The sequence below is a fragment of the Sardina pilchardus genome, chromosome 24, assembly GCF_963854185.1.
Source record: "Sardina pilchardus chromosome 24, fSarPil1.1, whole genome shotgun sequence".
Classification (NCBI taxonomy): domain Eukaryota; kingdom Metazoa; phylum Chordata; class Actinopteri; order Clupeiformes; family Clupeidae; genus Sardina; species Sardina pilchardus.
Genome location: NC_085017.1, coordinates 7,152,256 through 7,174,187, shown reverse-complemented (window position 1 = coordinate 7,174,187; position 21,932 = coordinate 7,152,256). Strand labels below are relative to the sequence as shown.

The following is a 21,932-nucleotide window of genomic DNA, read 5'->3' as shown; positions in this document are numbered from 1 at the left end:
GCAGAGTTCCCATGACCTTGTATGGTGACATTGGTAATTAGGACGAATGCCAATTAGGCTTATTCGGTAAGGGTTTTCACCGCAGTCGCATCGCATTGTTATGTCTGATTAGGCTACCCCTCTTTCCCAAATCGAGACAATGCAAAACATAGGTCCCATTCAACAGCGCTCACTAGGCTACTGATACCTTTGTGCAGGCTCCGCTAACTTCTGCATACAACCAGACTCAGACACAGACCACAGGGGGGCGGGCAAATGCTTTAACCTATCCACCGAAGCCAATGATTTTGGCTGTCACACGCCTTCAGCCTTCGCAAGAGAAGGACGTGCTTAGGCTACTTTCACAGTTTGCCGGTATTAGTTCTAACCGAATTCTAGTGTGGCTGGGTGAATGAATTGTATTAGCCTAAAATGCCTGGTGCTTCACTGAAAAGAGTGCTTGAAGACTAGAGACTATGAGAGCGCCAGCATGAAGTCCGCGACATAGCCCGCTCGCAGAGGAATTCGCTTTGTTTAGTCAACGACCGCGTTCAGCACCTTCACTCACTCAGAATGGATAATTCAGAAAAGGGAAATAAATCTGACGAAGATTCGGAATCGCCAGAAGAAGAGGAGGTGGACCCCAGAATTCAGGTAACGTTAGGCTGAAACAATGTAGCCTAAAAACTGGGGCTAAAATACAACTGCTTCCATTTGTTAGCGCATGTACCACTCAAGTGTACCATCAACTAGTGTGTGTGGCCATGCCTGCTGTTAAAATAAATCCTCTTTATCCATAGCACAGACGCCTAGTTTAACATTATGTGGCGGAGAAGTGTTGCCTTTAAGACGAGGGTAGCAGTTTGCCTTATTTGCCTGATCCTGTTGATAAGTGATGGGCTGGGAAACAGAAGTAGTGGTGGAACTGCGATAAGGACTTGGCTTGAGGTCTCTCGCCTGGTATAAATAGTAGCCTACGCATACAACATCAGTCCGTGCTGCTGGCTATTGCCTTAACACTGACCACCACTGCTGTGTTTAAACAAATTTGATGGTGTCTGATGCCCTACCGTTGGTTTGAGCTCCATGACATTTGGAAAATCGAGACATGCTGTTTTGGAAAAAGCTACACCCCAATGCAATTGGCTTTGAATATTCCCTAGTCTAGATCATTAAAAAGTCCGCCCGTTGATGTTATGAATTATGACAGATGCCTTTCAGCATGCAGTCTACCTTGGCCTACTTTCATTGTCCCTGTGTATAGTCGCCGTTAACATGAGCCCTTTAAATGTGAAATGTCTAGCTCCTGTGCTGTTGTAAATAAGGGAATGTTATTGTTTATCTTTTCCAGTGTCCTCATTGTTGGCATAATGTGCTCTCTCTCTCTCTCTCTCTCTCTCTCTCTCTCTCTCTCTTCCCTCTCTCTAGGGTGAATTAGAAAAACTGAATCAGTCCACAGACAACATCAACAGATGGGAAACAGAGCTGGAGGTAGGCCCTTGCCTCACTGTGTTTCTGTACCCCACATACTTTATGTGCAATGTCATTGTTTTTCCTAAAGTGGTGGCAGGACGGATCACCCTTCCCCCTCAACGAACAGTTTTTAAGGCACAGCCACTGCAGTGTTTTTGCCTGCACAAGAGCGAAAGTCAAAACTGTCTGTGTAAAGCATGTCACACTATATGGAATTTAACAATGCTGTACTGTAATGTTCCATATGGACTACAAGCCTATGGAATTCAAAATTCAGAGCTGTCTGTATGGTTTGTATACTACTTAGACTAGGCTTATTACGCCTATGAAATTCACAGCCAATTTATCTGATCTTAAAAGGGTGTAATAATAAGCTACCTCTCTCTGTAAGTATAGGCCATCTGATGCCTAGTGGAGGGGAGGAAGCCTCAGAGTAATTTACAACACAGCACTTTTACATTTTTTTTACCTCAATAGTCCCAGTCAATCTGCTGGCCTCTTTCAAAAGGGATTTCTAGTGGCAATACATTGAACAGCATGGCACATTTCCAACACACAAAACAAACATCCAAAAGTCAATAATTTGATTGAATTATTCTTCAGTTTTGTTCTCTTCGCATCAGCTATTGTGGATTCTCCTTGTTATCCTGTGGTGCTATTAGCCTGGGTGTTCCCATCCTGCCTTGCGAAACTACCACCCTAATTTTTGCCTGAGACAGGGGACCAATCCCAGAACAGGGGGGAAAGCAAGACAATGATGAGCTATGCACAGACGCATTTGATAGACATCCGTGGCGCCCAATGAACGGATCTGTGCATTTTTTCAAATACGAAGAAATGAACGTCTGGTTGCCAGACCATGTCTGATTTGAGAAGTGGTAGGCGCTAGCCAGGCTTTGGTGCTATCAGCTGCTCTGATGCTCACTCATGAAAGGCAGCGCTTGCAAAATGATATTGTAGTTGCTCGTATGCTACTGCTGTCATACATCCTGGCCTTGTCGCTGGAGCGCAGGACATGAAAGGTCACAGGAAGCTTAAATCAGGCCTGGACATTATTCTCCATCCTTTTCCTCCAGCTGATTGGGAAAAGGACAGGACAAAGCCACCCCACCCAGTGTCATTATTTGTTTGCCTGGCTGACACCAGACCACTTTTCAAATCTCACTTGAGATTTAGAGTGGGTCGGGAAATCTTTCCTCGACTTACGACTTCTTAAATGTATGCATCCGACTCTTACCAAATCATTTAAGAAGTGCAGTAAAACATCTTTCTTGTAAACAAAGGTTTCAGTTGTTCAGCTGTTGTTTACTCAATTCCAAAGAACCTGGGTTTTTGGTGATTTGGAAATGGCCACCAATGGGTTCCTTTCCAGACGGACCTGCAGTGCAAATGGAAATGTACTCACAGGTTTGTCTGGGACTGAGTGGGACTAACAATGTGTGCCATTCCTACACACCAGCGCAGGCCCTGTAGAACCATTGAGTTCCAGCTCACCCATGCGCACCGTACTCTCTCAGAACATTCTAGTAGTTTGCCGTACACTAGTTTGACCTGCCTGATATAGAGGCTCCATTCTCTCAAGGTCAATTCCTCTATGGGATTCCGGTGTGTAGATTCCTTATTAACTAAATCACTGTTGAATTGAATGAGCGCTGACACAGCTTTTCCGAAGGGTTCCACTGAACCAAGACTATGGAAGTACCTCGTGTCTTTATTGGCTCAGAATCAGGCGATCGAGGTGAAGGGAGGTGGATAAAGCGTAAGAAAAGGAATGCAGTGTTGTAGAAAAGGAAACTGTGTTGTGTGCAATCTGGTTTTCATTAGGAGCCCTGTAAGACTGACTCCCTGCTGAACAGGCCTGGAGAGAGTAAAGCCTATGGCAGTAACACACTCCACACGCACGTTGTGTAAGAGAACTCTCTTCAGGCCAGCCATTATTGCACTCTATCAAACAGCCTTTGCTTTAGGGCTGCTAGTTTGAGTATGGTAAAAGTCATTATCACGATTATTTTATTCATTGTTGAGATCACGATAATTACACGTGATTGCTCAGTGCTCAGTGATTTTGGAACTATCATCCATATCATTCAAAACGTGCATTTTATTTTATTTTTTTATTTAATTTTAAATATAAGCCAACAGGTAAAAATACATAAAAGGACGATAAAAGGAGAGCATTGTTGTAAAACTGAATGTAGCAAAATAATCATGATATTTCGATTATGTTGTTTTCATAATTATTGGAAGTCATAATCACAATTAATCGATTAATTTGATTAATTGCACAGCCCTACTTTGCTTTATAAATAGTTTGTTTCATGAATTTATCATCTTGTATAACATGAGATATGAGATCACGTTACGTTTCTTATAAAAGTAATGAGGAATTGAAACTCCCACTAACTGTAACAGAGCGTTGCAGCATGGCTTGAACTGTCCCCTACTTCTCTCTGCAGGACTCGCGGCAGAAGTTTCGTGCCGTCTTGGTGGAGGCCACCATGAAGCTGGATGAACAGGTGAAGAAGATCGGCAAAGCCGTGGAGGAGTCCAAGCCGTACTGGGAGGCCAGACGAATGGCCAGACAGGTAGGAGTTTAGCACCTTGAGGTGTTACCGTAATGTCTCATGATCATCTATTAGCCGCGGCTTATACATTGATTTTGCAAAATTCCTTCAGCTATGAGATTGTAATACACGGGGGCAGTTAATATGGTATTAATATGGTTTTGCTTCTTTTAACTTGCATAAAACCCTGTCCTGCGGCTTATACACAGTGGGACTAATACACAGGAAATGACGGTATACCCCACTCCTGTAGGTCCTTATATCCTCAGTCATGGAAGACCATTTAGAGATGCAGGCACACCAAGCTGCTGTACAGTAGTTGAAACGAAGCAAGTTCGCAACCCATACTGTAAATAGAAGCTATGGCACATTGCTTTGCGTTAACTTTGAACCAGTTAGGTCGTAAAATGCACTGCACAGTTCAGCTCTGAGCTCTGTCAGTTTACTGACAAGTTGGCAAAAGGGCGCCAGTCTTTTATTAAACACTTTTAATGTACCTGAACGCTGCATACTTGAGTCTCAATACAACAACTCTTCATGTTGTACAGCATGCAGGTCACTTTTAATGTATCTGAACGCTGCATACTCGAGCCTCAACACAACAACTCTTCATGTTGTACAGCACGCAGGGGCTTCCAGTGAGGGGCAGGGCGCTTAATGTTGCATAATTGGAGGCTCTTCCTATGACCTCACTGTAGGCAGAATGCCGGAATTCTCTACTCAGGAAGGAACAGCGGCGTTCCAGATCTTATCCACGAGGGAGACCTCAGGGAGAGTTCTCTCAGGCTCGTCAGAGAGTGTAGGGCAGGGGAAAAGGGCTGGGTCTCAGGTCGGACGTCACCGGGAGCCGGGCCCTGATCAAACTGCTTAATCAGCATAGCAACGTTGAGTCATCATAACATTAGGTCTGTTAGTCAGAGGAGCACGGTACACTATAGTGAAATGGAAATGCACTGTGTGGAAATGGACAGATGCCATGAGTTCTCTAAGTCTGGAAAAAGTTTAGAACTTTAGAACTTAGAGCATATAGCAGTATCTTCAGAAATGTGACATTTCCAAAACGTGAGAGAAAAATATCCAATGGTCCACATTTGTGTTTGGTTAAATACATGTATATGTTGCAGATATTACATGGTGGCAATTGAGCAGTTTGTGCCAGTGTTATTCAGAAGACTGTCTGCCTGGTTTTGAGCTCAAGAGGCCAATAACTTGGTCATTTGAGGGGTGGCGAGTCTTCTGTGGTTTTGTGGTGTTCAATACAGGTATATGTGGCTGTATGAAACATTCTCACAGCAAAAAAAAAAAAAATCACAACCCATTATTTGGACTTGCATGGGTTTGGTTAAGGTGGGAGTTGAGAGGAATGATTTGTGAATAACACTTGTGTGATCCAAACCATATCATTGTGAATAAGGCTGGTGCCTGGTGCCAACCATTGTATTTTTCCGCTATTAGTCTGCATGTTACAATGAGCATGTTAACAAGTTCAGATGAATCTTCTGAGCCAAATATCTCTGTAGCATTGGTGGATGAAGGAGGTATGCAGTCTGTAAAAAGCACATGTTTGTGGCATGCCTTACATTTTAACTGGTCAACCCAGATGGGAGTTTTCCCTCATAGCTTTGCGTCAGCTCTCCAATCCCAAACGGCCCCACCCAAGCCACAGCCAGGGCTCGGAGCGGAGGGCAGCCACCCTAAATTATGGATGAATCCAGAGTCTGGTCGCTCTGCTAACTTGTTTTGAGAAGACGCAGACAGTCCCTCATAGATAGCTGCTCCTCTGGGAAAGTGACCTTTTTTCCCCCCCTGAAGGGTGTTTACCGTTAAAGCGATTCTCCACAGTTCGCCGACAGCGCCTTTGCTGGATGCAGCAGGGGAAAGTTATTTTCAAACAAGGCTTTCTCTCTTCCACTGTCATTTTCTCAGTTTGGGTGCATAATGTGTGTGTGCTCCTCTGTGTTTGTGTAGTGTGTGTGTGTGTGTGTGTCTGTGTCTCAGTGATGTGCATATTATCCCCTTTGCATGTTCGTGAGAGTGGTGGGTCTGTGTCTGTCTGTGTGTGTGTGTGTGTGTGTGTGTGTGTGTGTGTGTGTGTGTTTCTGTGTCTCAGTGATGTGCATATTATCCCCTTTGCATGTTCGTGAGAGTGGTGGGTCTTTCTCTGTGTGTGTGTGTGTGTGTGTGTGTGTGTGTGTGTGTGTGTGTGTGTGTGTGTGTGTGTGTGTGTGTGTGTGTGTGTGTGTGTGTGTGTGTGTGTGTGTGTGTGTGTGTGTGTGTGTGTGTGTGTGTGTGTGTGTGTGTGTGTGTGTGTGTGTGTGTGTGTGTGTGTGTGTGTGTGTCCTAACTAAGCAGAGGGCGGTCACTAATTAAACTGTTCTGGGTTCAGACTAAAGGACTTCCTACTCTGAATGGCTATCACAGTCACCTTGTGCTGGCGATTAGCGCTCCCCTCCCCCACCCTGGCTGGCAGTGCATTGAGGTCATATCCCTGATCTCCCACAGCTCGTCTGGTGCCAGCCGCTCTGTATTCATTACTGAGCATGCTAGCTCATCCTAAAGCACGTTTTTAATCTGTTAGCATTATGCTAATCAAACTCTGTTGTGTTGTATATCTTCCATTTCATATGGGCTTCTTTGGGACTCAAAACTTAGTTTGAGGAGAAGACGGCATTGTAGCCTATCGATTGAGACAGCATAGTTTATACTTTCTAGATAGGAGTTGTTTTTCCTACAGAAGTATTGAGCAGAATGACCTTTCTGGTCACGGGCATTTTGTAACTTGTTTTGAACTGATAAGCATGAGGTGTTGAAGAAGACCACAGACAGGTTTAGGAGATAATGGGTGAGCCATCCCTATCCTCCCCAAATGTCTACACACAGGGGAGGGAGCCAGGGGTGGACATAACTCTCAAAGTGATGTTATCTATGGGTGGCTTTCAAACGCTCTCCTCGATCCTTGATGCTCGATGCTCGGTCCTCGAGGCTCGTTCCCACTGATCTATACCTAACACTGGGTCTATCCCATTGTTGCTGCCCCATCATTCTTTATCTAGATCAGTGAGGACGAGGATCGAGGAAGGAAGGGAGGGTGTATGAAAGACCAAATGAGAGGCACCCTATAAGTAGACTTAACTCACATGCCAGTGATTGAAAACACTTCCTCTAGTTTGCCTGGAGCAGGAAAAACATAAAAGGTTCCAAGACACTAAGGATAACAATTAAATGGTTCTTTTATGGGAGCAAGAATACCGTTTAAGAAAGGAACCCTCAAGAGGTCTCCGTGGTGTGCAGTGGAACTCTTATTCAGCATAGCATGCTGCAGAATGGAGGCTCATAGTCACAGTTAGAGGACGAGAATGCTCTCTTCAAGCGTGACATGAATCTGCTATTTTCTTCAGCGATCTTTTCGCAGGCACATTTTAGGTGTGCGTTCCTGTGCATGCGATGCATGCGCCATTAACATTCAGTCACTCCAGACAGAAAGTATCTCCATAGGAGATCTCGAAGGAAAACGGCACCTTCGAAATGTTTGGGGGAGGGTGTTGGGTTTGGGGGGGGCGACCGCCATGTTGCCATTGCAAGGCAGCCAGAGCACGCACAGTTTTTAATTTCACTTTCTATTTTTGATTTCTGGTGGGAGACATTCATTCTACTAACCCATTTCAGCTGCCACCAGCCACTGGCAGAAATAGAATGCTGTCTGGGTATTTGTGTTTGTGGGTGTGCTGACAAATCATATACCTTGAGACAACATGAGAAGTGGGGACATGCCCCCCCCCCCCTAATCTGTCTGCTATGCTATTATGATGGATGGGCGGATAGAGAAGAGGGGAGGTGGTGGGTGAAACTCCGAGAGATGCCAAGGCACTGCACTGAGCTGTGCTGTGCTGTGAGCTCCTCCATGCCGCAACGTGCACCTTACACACACATGCACACACATACACACACACTTTCCCTCTACGAATTAGAGTGAGTTCGGAGGCAGCCAAAGGCACTGTCACACTCACAGCGGGCTATTTTTAACCCAGCGAAGGGGCTGCGTTTGGGCACACTGCCGTCACACCTACCCACTCTAATCGAGCTGGATGTGAGACTCCCACAGAGGTGGGCTATGATTATCAGTGACGCACACACACACACACACCCAACACACACACACACACACACACACACACACACACCCGACACACACACACACACACACACACACACACACACACACACACACACACACACACACACACACACACACCGAGCAGTGCACAGTGCATTTTCATCAGGGCTGGTGTCTGCCGGTTGGCTGAATGCTCTTTGCTGAAAGTCAGGGTTTTAGTGTAATCCCGTCCTTGATTAATGCGCTGCACTGCTTGTGTCACCTCTGGAGTGTGTGTGTGTGTGTGTGTGTGTGTGTGTGTGTGTGTGTGTGTGTGTGTGTGTGTGTGTGTGTGTGTGTGTGTGTGTGTGTGTGTGTGTGTGTGTGTGTGTGTGTGTGTGTGTGTGTGTGTGTGTGTGTGTGTGTGTGTGTGTGTGTGTGTGTGTGTGTGTGTGTGTGTGTGTGTGTGTCAGGGCTGCCTGGCACCTGAGTGGATAAGCTCAGGTGTGCTAATCTGACAGCTGTGTGCCTCAGCATCTACCTGGAAAGCCAGGAAGTGAGTGTGTGTGTGGTGTGTTCAAGCTTTTGTGTTCAAGTGTGATTGAGAGGCTTTCAGTTCTGCCTGAATATGATATCTAGAATGGTGACAGAGTATGTGTGTGTGTGTGTGTGTTTGTGCTATAAATACAGTCACATATGAGGAGAAGAAACGGTTTATCATCAGTGGTCTTATGATTGTGTGTGTGTGTGTGTGTGTGTTTAATCTGTGCTCTCAGCAGTCACTGAAGTCAGCTGCAGACTCCCGTCATGTCCTCCCAAACCCAACTCAACTCTATGCCTCTTAGTAACCCCGCTGTGTGTGTGTGTGTGTGTGTGTGTGTTTGTGTGTGTGTGTGACCCTGCCAAGGTAAAACTCCGGCTCGGAAACTTGGCCCTCAGCTGTCCGTCATCATCGTCATCATGAGGGGGATCGACCGTCCACCTCCCACCTCTCAGCCAATAGGAGCTGGCCGTGGGGCACATGCGACGCATGACTGACGTGTCTCAGGCCTCAGCTGATGCCCATTTCCTGTTTTAGCATTTCGCTGACACCAGAGGAGTGAGAGCGAGGAACAGAGAAAGCGTTGATGGGGGGGGGGGGGGGGGGATGAAAGGTGCCAAGATTGCCAGTTTGATAAAAATAAGCCTGAAGCATGAGTCTATAGCTGGCATGGAGTTAGCATTAAACAAGAGACTGATGGAGAACAGAAAAACACATTTGTAACTTCTTTGTAAGACACAGACTGACTCTTTGACATCTCTACTCGGTCTGTGTCTTCTCTTGAGTTACGGACGTCACCGCAGTTGAGTGACGGTCGGCGGTGGCATTTATGGACGCCACGGGGAAGATTCCTCGTTCTGGTGCCGGTTGTCCTAGTTCTTGGGGCGGATTGAGACGGCTGTCGCTGATGACATCTGCTGCTGGCGGTGGCAGTGGCACGTGCGAGTCTGTCACCCCCCCCAACACACACACCCCCCCTCAACCCCCATGGTCTTATGGGAGATATGATTGGATCAGCACGTGCCCAGGCTGCCAAAGCAGGGGCTTTACTTGTCCTTCCCGCCCGATATTCCCTCTACGTCCTCTGTGTGTGTGTGTGTGTGTGTGTGTGTGTGTGTGTGTGTGTGTGTGTGTGTGTGTGTGTGTGTGTGTGTGTGTGTGTGTGTGTGTGTGCGTGTGCGTGTGCGTGTGCGTGTGCGTGTGCGTGTGCGTGTGCGTGTGCGTGTGCGTGTGCGTGTGCGTGTGCGTGTGTGTGTTACAGCTTATTTAAGGACACACAAGCCTGGACTCCCTCCTAGTGGCTGGGTAATCTGGGGCCATGGCATGTTTGGCAGGGCCAGGGATATGGAAAGCTTGACCTCTATTTATGAAAATGACTGATCCTTGACTAAGTGCAGCCAGCCAGCCTCTGAATCCACAACCCCCACAACCACCAGTGACCGTTTCACCTTCCCCCCCCCTTCCCCCCTTCCCCCCTTCCCGGCTTCCCCCACCCCCCAGCCAGACAGAGTAGTCTGCAGTCTGTCTGTTTGTCATGACCTGCCACTCACAGCTGGATAGATGCTGTTTGACATGAGGGATCAGGGCCGACTGGCCTGCTGGTCTTGAGTCTGGCGTGGCTCGGCCGGGCCTGCTTATCTCCTCTCCTCTTTTGACGTCCCTCTGGGGCTCTTGACTGGGAGATTAGATTCACCACAATCTTGCTCGCCATTCATTAGAAATGCCGCACCCGGCGTTTAACAAAGACGATTGCAGCCCTTGATTGACGCAGATTTGCTTGTGGTATGCAGTGCACCACACATGGGCCAATAACCGGAACTACAGTGTGTGAGCGCGCTGATGGCGAAGCTTCCTGCGTTTCTTTTGTGTGTTTCTAAAGGCCGGGAGATTTAAGGCTCTTAGATGAATTATGCAGTGTGAGGGAGATGCCTCTCGCACAGCAACGTCAAACTGGGCTGCTCTGGGGAGTGAGATGGTGTGTGTGTGTGTGTGTGTGTGTGTGTGTGTGTGTGTGTGTGTGATTGCCTGCCTGTGTGTGTGCATATTTACATCTGTGTGTCTGTGAGTGACCATTGTGTATGTGTGTTTGTCTGACTTTGTTAGTGTGTGTGTGTAGTGCATATGTGCATGTGTATCTGTATCTGTGAGTGACTGTTGTGTGTGTTATTGTCTGGCATTAGTGTGTGGTGTGGTGTGGTGTGGTGTGGTGTGGTGTGGTGTGGTACGACAGGACGATCGGATGAAAGATTCGGTGGGCGGGGAGCACGACTTGATCCTGGGAATCAGACGGACTTCCTAAAGATCCCTCTGCTAACGCCGCACACTCCATAATGACCAGCACGCGCTCCCGTCCCAGCGCCACCTAATTGTCCCTCAACAACAGCACACCGTCTAACCACCAATTCCACTCCACTTATCCCCTCTGTGTGGAGGAGAAGCCTCCACTGTCTCTGTGTTGGGGAGAGAGGGCCTCGGTATGCGATGGCTGGGCTACTGGCTTGTTCCCGTGCCCATGCACACTATGGCTCTTGTCTGAGTCTGAGCGGCCTTGATGTGCGTCACGTGGGGCTGCTGTGTTTCAAGCAGCCGTTGAGAGAGACCCGGTTGTGATATGAGCTGACTGCTCAGCCCATGAATAAAACATGGTCCTCTTTGTCTTTGAATATGGACTCCCTTAGGTTTTTTGCCCACTTCCATGGCATCACGGTCAACTGTGTGGATTTATTTTTTGTGTGATCGTGATTTAAATGTGTGTGAGGATGGCAAGGGTAATGAAATGTGTTCGTTTAGATATGCTCATGAAGTTAGCTCAAATGTGGACAGACTTTCTTTAAGGCTCTATATGTTAGTTTTGATGAACAGGAATATTTGTTTCCTCTCTGACGTTTCTGGGTTTCAAAGTCCTGAATCCAAAATCCTTAACAATGTCAGTTAAAAAAACAAGAATGAAGGTAACTGTTATGGGCTGGCCATGGTGGAACAGGGAATTGGCAGGGAGGGTTTCAGTTGTTCAGAATCTCTGTAAAACTCCTACTCTCGTTTTGAATGGCTGGTCTGAAGTGTTGAATAGCCCCAAATACCAGGAGCACAGACTGTTCGTCCAGCTCTTCTCTTCGTGCATCCTGGTTTGGAGGAGTAGGGGAGAGAGCGGCTGTTTTCTAGCTGTATTTCCTCTTTCTATTCAGAGGTCGGTGAACTTGGATTGACTATCACGGATGCCGAGTTTTTCAGTAGGTCAGGGACAGAATGAGGATGTTTAGTTTTGGTCTTTTCCCCCTCCCTCCTTCCAAACTCAACGCATTATTATAGCCTGTATTTTTTTTAAGATGTCAGAAGCGGTGTCTTGACTCAGCAATGGAGAAACTGCTCATCAAATATATATTCCCCTTGCACTTGAGCTGCATCAGTGGAGGCACAAAAATATAGGTCAGAGTGGGTTATGAGCCTTGGATATATAGAGAGAGAGAGAGAGAGAGAGAGAAGCCTGGGATATAGACAGAATGAGAGAGAGAGGGAGAGAGAGAGACAAAGACAAAGAGCGAGAGAGAGAGAGAGAGAGAGAGAGAGAGAGAGAGAGCTGGTGGCTGACTAAAGAGTCCTGCTGTGCTGTTTTAAACATTATCATTCTGGAAAAATAGGCTCTTCGCCTGAAAATGGATTTACAAGGTCAGCATTTGTTTTGTTTTTCTCCTCAGGTCTTAAAAGTTGAATTCTCTGCAAAGATTTGGTGTGTTCGAATACCCTGTCCTTTTGATTCTTTCCTAAATCTCATCGTCATAAAGCACTCCAGGCCTTTCTGTGGTCTGGATGTTTTTGCTGAAAGTGTTGTCGGTTATACCCAGGCAGGCATCCTCCCACCCCTGAACGCTGTAACAGCCCTGAGCAGGATAGCTCAGCTGGCTGGTTCTGCCTGTTTACACAGGGAACGGTCGGTCTCCCGCTAAGCCCTCTTTATCGAGGGGGGGGGGGGGGGGGGGGGGTTATGGTGGCTGGGCTTTACCCAGCAACACTCTGTGTTTACTGGCCACTCCATCAACTGGGCTTCGGTCTTGACCTTGGAGAGAGCAGAGATCTGACAGAAACTTTCTAGCCCTGTTTACTCTATGAGTTTGAGTGTACAAGTAGAAAGAGAGATTGTGTGTGTGTGTGTGTGTGCGTGGGGTGGATGGGGGGGGGGTTCACCCAAATATCGGCACACAACTATATCAGGGTAGCTGTTTTGCTACATATTTCCCACCAGCACGGTGCTAAAAACAAGACTGTGTTAAAATCAAAACACATTCCGAGCAAACCGAAACTTGAGGCTTTCCCTAAAGTAGCATTCGGTCACGACATCAAAGGATCCTCCAACTGGAAGCACGTACCATCACATATCTGTTAGCTATAAGTAGTTCAAGAGGGGCACTGGACCCTCAGTTTGGCAGCTGGGACAGTGAATCAGGGGGATTATGTAACTGGCAGCAGAGCAGAAGGCCTCAACCTTCTACTGCGAGGCACATGAGTGGAGTCCATATACAGCTAATAGCTATGTAGCACAGTGCTGCTAACACAGTATAGCGTTACCGATTTTGTAGGTAGAGACTGTTGTTATCTCATGTGTTTACACATGTGAAATGACCAAAATTAATGGTTGCATTTTGACTGATGAGTTTTGCATGTTGTGCAAGTTGTGCATGTTGTGCAAGTGTACTTGCGCTGCAGTCAGCTTTTGAGTGGAACTCTGTCTGAAATAGAATGGCAGTGTTCTTTTGGTGCTCAAACGGAACATTGGTGTGGGTGAAAAATATTTCATCCTCTCAATGGGGCCATTCAGACGGTCATCACCGGACTGATTGTTGAAGAATCCGAGCGTCATTGCTGCACCTCCTCCCGTTAACTTTAACTAAAGCCAGCTGTTGCTCTGAGCGCTATGCTGAAACCAGATCCCTCCGAGAGAGGGAGGGAAAGAGAGGAAAGGAGGGAGGGAAAGAAAGAGAGAGGGAAAGAGATGGGGAGATATGGAAAGAAAGAGAAAGACACTGGGGCACAGAGAGAGGGAAGACGACGTAGTGGAGAGAACGTTGAGATGTCTTTTTGTCTACGGCCTACTCAGGAACATGGCGTCACCTCGCTGCAAGTCCAGGCTGCACAAACGCTGCTTTTGTCAGGCAAGGCAGGAATTCCCCGCCATATTCCCTATTCTGTCGCAACAGCCACTGTGGCTTCCTTGTGTCAGAATGGAGATTTAGACCAGGACTTCACATCGTTGATACTGTATATTTACATAGACTTAAAGATAATGGGAATGTATTTAAAGATGTGTACAACCACCCAAGGCCCTGAGGATGCTTAAAGCGTGTCCAAGTGGAGGCTTATGAAGGATGGGGAGAAAAATTGGTGTCTCAGTCTGCCCTCCTTCTAGATCGAATTAATGTTAGTGACTCAAGTTCAAGTTCAAGTTCAAGTTTATTATAGCCATTTCAACAGTATGAAAATACAATTGATAGGAATGTGTTTTGGTATGCTCACATATAAGACACATAATGACAACACAATAGCACAGGGGTAACAACACTTAATATACAGAAAAAGTGCAACAAAGTGCAAGGATCACAGAAAGCAGCAGTTCAGTACAGTTGTACAAGTGCAAAGAGAGGTAGCCTGGTATGTAATCCATAAGTGCTTAGTGCATGTTCAGTTGGCGAATAGCTTGTGGATAGGTACCATCCCTGAAGCGTGATGTTTTGCATGTGATGCTCCTGAACCTTCTCCCTGATGGTAGGGGTGTGAATAGATGATGTGCTGGGTGGGAGAGGTCAGAGATGATGTTTTTGGCTTTCCTGGAGATTCTGGTGATGTAATGTGAGGCTATGGTAGGCAGACTACAGCCAATGATTTTTGAGGCCCTGCGCACCACCCTCTCAAGCCGTTGTTTGTCCTGGCTGGTGGCACTACCATACCAGACCAAGATGGCGAAGGAGAGTACACTCTCAATGGTAGCCCGATAGAAGTGGATCATGCCTGCTTGACTGACCCCAAACTTCTTCAGCTGACGGAGACTCATAGTGTTTCATCATTCCTCTCTCTTTTTTTCTCAGTCTCTCTCGCTTTCTCTCGTTTTCTCTCTCTCGCTCTTTCGCACCATCTCTCCCACCGTCTGTCAGACAGTCATCATCGTGAAGCATCCTCTCGTCCTCGCAGGTCTTATAAAAAGAACCGAATGTAGGCCACAAATAAGGGGCTGTGCAAGACGAACCCGGTCACACACACACACACACACACACACACACACACACACACACACACACACAGCTCCACAGTCAGAAATCAGGTCAAGGTTTGCTTGGGTTGGGTGGGTGGACCAAGAGGAAGACCGAAATCAGACAGCAGGAAGTTTCTGACTTGTGCATCCTTTCAAATCAACTCTGACATTCACAACCCCCCTCCCCCCCCCCCTCATTTCCCACAGGTATGCCAATGTTGGGGTGGCTTTGTCTCTTAAGATAGGGGTTAGGAGCAGTGTGCTGGTCCACACCTTAACTTTTGGGTCTACCAAAACACACCAGCTGTAAAACGGCCAAACGGAGCAAATGGATTTTAAAGGAGTGAGTGTGTGTGGAATGTGAGGGGGGGAGACCATTGTGATGGAGATGAGAGCTGTTGAACAAAAATGTGTGGTGGTGGTGGTTTACGATTTGTTTGTTTACATGCTCGTTTGGCTTTGTCGTTCTGGAATGTGAGAGATTGCGGTTTTAAGAAGTCGGGGTCTAAAGCGATCTCACACCTCGTTTCACTCGAACTTCTTCTTTTTTTTAACTTTCTTTGCCGCCTTCTTCCTGCCGCAGTCACTGCGGTGCTTTCCTTCATGTCACGCTCAAAGGAGGGGAGATTTGCCAAAGCGCTTTAAGTTTTGCGCGGAGCCAAAGAGATAAAAAAAAGAGAGGGGAGAGAGAGAGAAAAAAGGAAAGCACGCTCATTAAATATGTAAGGGCTTTGCGTCTCAATGTGAGCCAGTTTTTTTTCCTTTTTTTTTCCATTTATGAATTCTGCATTCTGTTGCAGAGTGTAGCCGTTAATAAATAAAAGCTATAGCTCAACATGCTGTTAAACCTCATTATGCAGAGCAAATCACTGAAGTGAGTCTTGAAGTCAGAAAGCAATTTGATGTTGTAAAAAAAGTAGTAAAAAGTCAAAGTCATCAGTGCATGTAGAGGCACTCTCTCTCCACATTTGCATGCTTTCCCCTTTGTGTTGCTTTAGATGTGCCCGATGATAAGATCCAACTGGCTTTGTTCATGGCCCTCCCAAAGATACCCATCCTCCTCTTAGGACTATAACCCCAACATTCCAGTGTAGTGGCACACGGACAGCCCATCGCCATCTCCCCATTCCTGGGAGGTTGTGGAAGAGTGTTTACACCCTGAAGAAAGTTCGATTTTAACAGAGTGAATGATCATAGACACAGTGATGAATATGATGTCAGTGCTGTAGTGGTTGCTTGTTGGGAAGATTCTTCCGTGACTAAATATGTTCATTTTTCTCTCTCTTTTTATCTCAATCCCTCTGCCCTTCTTCTATCCCTCTTTCTTTCTCCTCCTTTCCATTTCTCTCTCTCCCTCTCTTTATCTCTCTCTCTATCTCTCTCCCCCTCCCATCTCTACCTCTCTCTCCCCCACTCATCCATCTCTCCTTCTCTCTTTCCCTGTCCTCCATCTCTTTCTCTCTCTTCCCTCCATCTCCCACTCTCCCTCTGTCTCTCCTCTCCATCTCTCTCCCTCTCCTTTCCATCTCTTTCTTTCTCTCTCTCTCCCTCCATCTCTCTGCCTCAGGCCCAGGTGGAGGCCCAGAGGGCCACTCAGGACTTCCAGAGGGCCATCGAGATCCTGCGGGCGGCCAAAGAGACCATCGCGCTGGCCGAGGAGCGGCTGCTGGAGGAGGACAGCCGGCAGTTCGACTCCGCCTGGCAGGAGATGCTCAACCACGCCACGCAGCGGGTGAGTAGTACACACGAGTGGGGAGACACGAGCCTCAACGCCCACATTTAGGCTTAGAAATTCAAATGTGCAATGCGGTTGATGATGTGTAATGTGTCCCGCTTTCATCAGGAAGTTCCATTTCCATTGACTCATTTAGTAGATGCAAAGTGACATGAAGAATAACATTCAAACGACAGTTATAGTGAAACTCATTAGTAGACCCAACCCAACGTAAATTAGCCCTCACAATGCCATCAACTATTACTGCCATGGTGACTAGGAAGTTGCAGAGTGCCCCGGTGCATTGTTTTTCACTGTCTATGAATACTGCAGGTTTGAGAAAACTGCAGCACTAGGTATAAATGTCACCTCATAAACATAAACCTTTCATAAGAATAAGCCATCTTTGTTTTCTAATTCACAACTGCAGCAACCCATATGGTTGGTTATTTTTGCTGTCCACAGGCCACCTCCAATTGAGCGTAAACAGCTCTTGGGCAAGATAAGATAGCTATGTTTGATAACTGTTTGCATCAAAGAGAAGCTGGAACGTCACGCTCAATGGTCCCTCGGTTGTGATTATAAACAGTGTTGCTCTGAGCATCACACAGAGGCATCACTGTTAGGCCTCCAGTCTGCAGTGGGTGCCTGCCTGGCTCTGTCTATGGTTATGGTATTTCACAGACACTTTTGTCCAACGTGATGTACAGTACATGATCTACATGTTTACGTGTGTGTGTGTGTGTGTGTGTGTGTGTGTTCTTCCTAAAAGGTGATGGACGCGGAGCAGACGAGGACCCGTAGCGAGCTGGCACACCGGGAGACGGCGGCCAAGTACAACGCCGCCATCAGTCACATGAAGCAACTGGAGAAGAAGTTCAAACGCACCATCAACAAGTCCAGGTCAGTCATAGCCTGGGAGAACCCAGAACAACCCAGAACAGCCCGTGGTAAATCAGATTTGGGGTGAAGGAGCCTTGTCCAGACTCAATCTCAATTTCGATTGAGATAAGTCAAGTCCTGTCAACTTTATTTATAGCGCATTTCATACACAGAGGTCATTCAAAAGGCTTCACATAAACACAAGCAAACAGGAATAGCTAACAGAAGCCTAGGAGGGCAATGGTAAGGTAATAAGATCTGGTGCTAACCAGGCTAGGTTAGTCATCCCCTCAATCCCACAATCCTCTTCTCGTCCCAGTTCCCACCCACTCAGGCTGTGCACAACGTGACCTGCGAGTTAAGTACTCAGGTGTGTAGAGCTCTCAACGCGTTTTTGAGTGTGTGCGCTTTGTTGAGTGGGCAACACGGCAATCGAGCGACACTGCAAATTGGTTTATGCCATTACCACAGACAATATAGGCTAGAGGCTATATTAGCTGAAGAGCAAGCTTGTAGCAAAAGGGGGAACGTAAACATGACTGAACAATGGGGTTTTTATTGATGCCTCTCCTGACCAAATGATGTTCAAAATTAGAGTGCTTCAACAGCTATGGTGCAAAAACAATGCAATACAAGTGGAATGGCTAACTGAGATGACATTAACTGGGCAGAAACTGCAGAGGTAACAGAATGTCCCGAGTGTTCAGCGCAGGCTGGAAGAAAGCAAAACATGGGAGGGGAAACGGCCGGAGAAAGTAGGGGAAAGTTTGAAAGCATGAGGGAGTGAAGAGTTTAGTATTTTCTTTTCCCCTCCCTCTCGCTCTCCCTCTCAGTTGTTGCTTGGTTTGACTGATGTGGTCCAGATGTGGACTTGGGGAGGATTGTTCTAGAAGGCCATTGCCCCGCCCCCCCCCCTTCCCTGGGCCCACGGAATGTAACAGCACACTGTAATGGAGTGTTATTCCTCTAGGGCCGTTGTTGCTACGGAGATGTGTAGGCCTATGCCAGGTCTGCGCGTCTGTCTGTATGTCTGTACGTCTGTCAGACACTCATGTCTGTGTCTCTCTCTCTCCCCCCGTAGGCCGTATTTTGAACTGAAGGCAAAGTATTACCTTCAGTTGGAGGTATGTACCATTTATATCATTTACCATGGTTTGTCATTTGCAGATTTGTAGTTTATAAATAATTGGAATATTTTTTTTATATACCAGTTGTTCTACTTTAACACAATTATTCAACTCCTTTGACAAAGATGTGGGTGACAAAAAGTGCTATTCAACGTATAAATATATAATATGATTATGATATGATAAATATATATTATATATGTTTCCCCCCTTAGAATTATCTGTTAAAATGTCTGTCCACAACATGCTCTATTTAAGTACCAAAATATTTTGGTATTTTATTTTGCAACCCTACTGTTGGTGTAGACAGTATGTTACAGGTTGCTGTGTGCATTTCTGATGTCCACCCCTCTGCAAGTGACCACCTGTACTAACCGCGTCCGTACCTCATACAGCAACTGAAGAAGCAGGTGGACGAGCGGCAGGCCAAACTGACCCAGGCCAAGTCCGAGTACCGCACGGCCCTCCGTAACCTGGAGACCATCTCCGACGAGATCCACGCCCGCCGCCGCCTCTCCGCCATCGGCCCACGGGAGCGCGGCGTGGGCGCCGAGGGCGATGGGTCTGGGGACGACATCGCCAACTTCAAAATGGAGTCGGACGGCATCTCCAGTAAGCGAAGCGACAACACTCCTCCTGCTTAGCTACGGTGTCCTGCTAGGGATAGAACATAGTTAGTTCCACCTGAGGAAACCATTATGGGATCCAACAGATACAAGATTAAGAGATGGGTTGGACCTTTAGTGAAAAGCTATACCACACACCTTGGGCACTTCTCAACCCTCTCTCCTCGATCCTCCGGCTTGTTCCCACTGATCTCTAAAGAATGATGGGGCAGCAACAATGGGATGTTCTATCCAGTGTTAGTTTTAGATCAGTGGGAACAAGCCGGAGGACCGAGGACAGAGGATTGAGAAGAGCCCCATGTTTATGCAGCATGTTACAAGCATTTTGAAAATAATTCCCTTCAGGACGCTGCGCGTCGGGCTTCAGTTCATCCTGTCGGGAATTATTTTCCGATAATGACCGGCGTTCTATACATTATCCCTTACCTATAATCTATATTTGAACCTTATTTTCCCCCCAACATTATTGAACAGGCTCCTATCTGCACAGACATTGCCTCATGTTTGTTTGTTTGTTTGTAGTATTGTTTTTTATTGTTTGTAGTATTGTTTGTTCTGTTTTTGTTCAGATCAGTGACCACAATCTATATTATCTAACTCTATATCCTCAATTTATATTTGAACCTTGTTTTCCCAACACTATTGAGGAAGCTGCTATCTGCACGAAGATTGGCTCATGTTTGTTTGTTTGTAGTATTGCTTTCATTTGTGTCGCTTTGGACAAAGGCGTCTGCCAAATACTGTAACCGTAACCGTAACCGTAACCGTTTGTCTGTTTTGCCAGTGATGTCCGAGACCTTTGAGGAGGAGGGCAGCAATGGCGTCTCGTCAGAGGAGGACCCTGAGACCCAGTCCACCTGCAGCCGCAGCAGTTCCTGCCCCAACACGCCCCTGGAGCTCCCTGGCCCCCACCCCTTCTCCCCCGCCTGCTCCTCCACCTCCACCTCCACCCCCTCTAGCGCCTCCGCCTCGTCCCCTTCCTTGTCCTTGTCCTTGTCCTCGCCTCGCCCGCTCTCCTCCTCCTGCCCGTACCCTTCGTCCTCGGCTTCCTCGTCCTCGCTGTCGTCCCCGGGCCCCGGGACCCTGGAGCTGCAGGACGCCGGCTCGCTGGAGGGGCTGGGCCAGGTGTCGCTGGTGCTGGGCCCGCGCAGCGAGTGCAGCGGAGCGTCCTCGCCAGAGTGTGACCAGGAGCGAGGTGAGAGAGAGAGAGAGAGAGAGTGTGTGTGTGTGTGTGTGTGTGTAACGAGAGAAGTGTGTGTGTGAGAGATAGATTGAGAGAGAGAGAAATGGGAGATATAGAGATGGTAATGGCACACAAATGCACACTGAAGTAGGACGTCCATGAAAGTCCAAGACATCCATGTGGTGATTTAAAAAAAGTTTAAAAGATGCTGTTGAGTGCTGTTTTAGATATAGCGATGGGCCAGATTATCATTATTATGCCCAACATTAGAGAAATCATAAAACCCAACTGTATGATTTGAAATGAATTAACCTTGTTCTTAACAACTGTCAATTCCAGTAATTTGATATGGCATTTTCATTTCAGTGGCCATTTACTTTACTGGTGCTCTCTCCGTATTCGTGAAGTACTGTTCAACCACTTAATACACTTAATATTTATGTGTGTGTTTCTGCTTTAGGAGACCGGGCAGAGGGGATTGAAGGGAAGCCCGACCCCCCCAGCGTCACGTCCCCCCCCATTCAGAAGAGCTCACTGCTGGAGGAGAGGCTGAACAAACTGTCCCTAGAAAGTGCAGAGGCCGAGGACTCCGAGTCTGACCCTTTCACTGTGACCTCTAACCCCGCGCCGACCCCTCCCATGCTTGTGGTGAATGGGGTCTGAAGGAGGGCCAGTTACCCCCCTTACCACCCCTCCCCCCTCCACCTCCCTAAAGCATCAAGAGGACAAGACAGAATCCTCACTCCTCTTACCTAAGACTTGTCCCAAACACTACCGTTTGCCAGAATAATCTCTGTCTGTCTCATGGTCATCATTGTGTCCTGCGTCAGGTGGGATGATGACTGCTAGGCCACCTCATAATCTTTTTGTGTCGTGGTCATCTGTGTCCTGTGATGGGACTATGACTGCTAGGCCACCTCATAATCCTTGTTTGTGTCGTGGTCGTCTCTTTGTCCTACATAAAGTGAGACTATGACTATGACTATGAGACCACCTTTGTCAGTGTTTCCAGAATATTCTGCCTCTACGATGGTTGGAAGACGAAACACATAAAAGCCAATGGACAGTATTAAAGACTTGATGAAAAAGATGTGTGACATCCAGGACACTACACGCGTGTGCAACTGAAACCTTTTGGTAGTCTGACGGATCTTAGTTGGTTGTTGTTGTTTTTTCTCTGTCCATACCTTGTCACCTACCGCGCAAAAACCTACCATTGGGTTTAATCTGTGTTGTTTTTTTAATGTGTAATATTCTGACGCTCCACCATGTACAAAGTGTTTGATGTATTGTAAAACAAAAAATACTCTGATGACCTTTCCAATGTAGTACCCCACTATTTTTTTCATGCTACTAGTATTAATGGTCCTGTGTAGTTTTCAAGGTATAAACATATATCTATATATTTATATTCAATGTCTGGATCGTTTGTTGACCAGTGTGTTGTCACCACAGCAGAGTCCCTTGTCAGTCGGAATAATAAACACATGTTTGCACCGTCTGCTGAAA

General features: G+C 46.9%; 1 protein-coding gene across 1 annotated transcript; it reads left to right on the top strand.

Annotated features, from left to right (window-relative positions):
* The first annotated feature begins 243 nt into the window (after window positions 1-243).
* sh3bp5a (SH3-domain binding protein 5a (BTK-associated)) lies at window positions 244-21,918 on the top strand. The gene is made up of 9 exons (XM_062529955.1): window positions 244-633; window positions 1,408-1,470; window positions 3,909-4,037; window positions 16,459-16,623; window positions 17,378-17,508; window positions 18,569-18,611; window positions 19,010-19,226; window positions 20,025-20,435; window positions 20,884-21,918. The coding sequence occupies exons 1-9, from the start codon at window positions 553-555 to the stop codon at window positions 21,084-21,086; spliced, it is 1,443 nt and encodes a 480-aa protein (XP_062385939.1). The 5' UTR covers window positions 244-552; the 3' UTR covers window positions 21,087-21,918.
* Window positions 21,919-21,932: the final 14 nt, after the last annotated feature.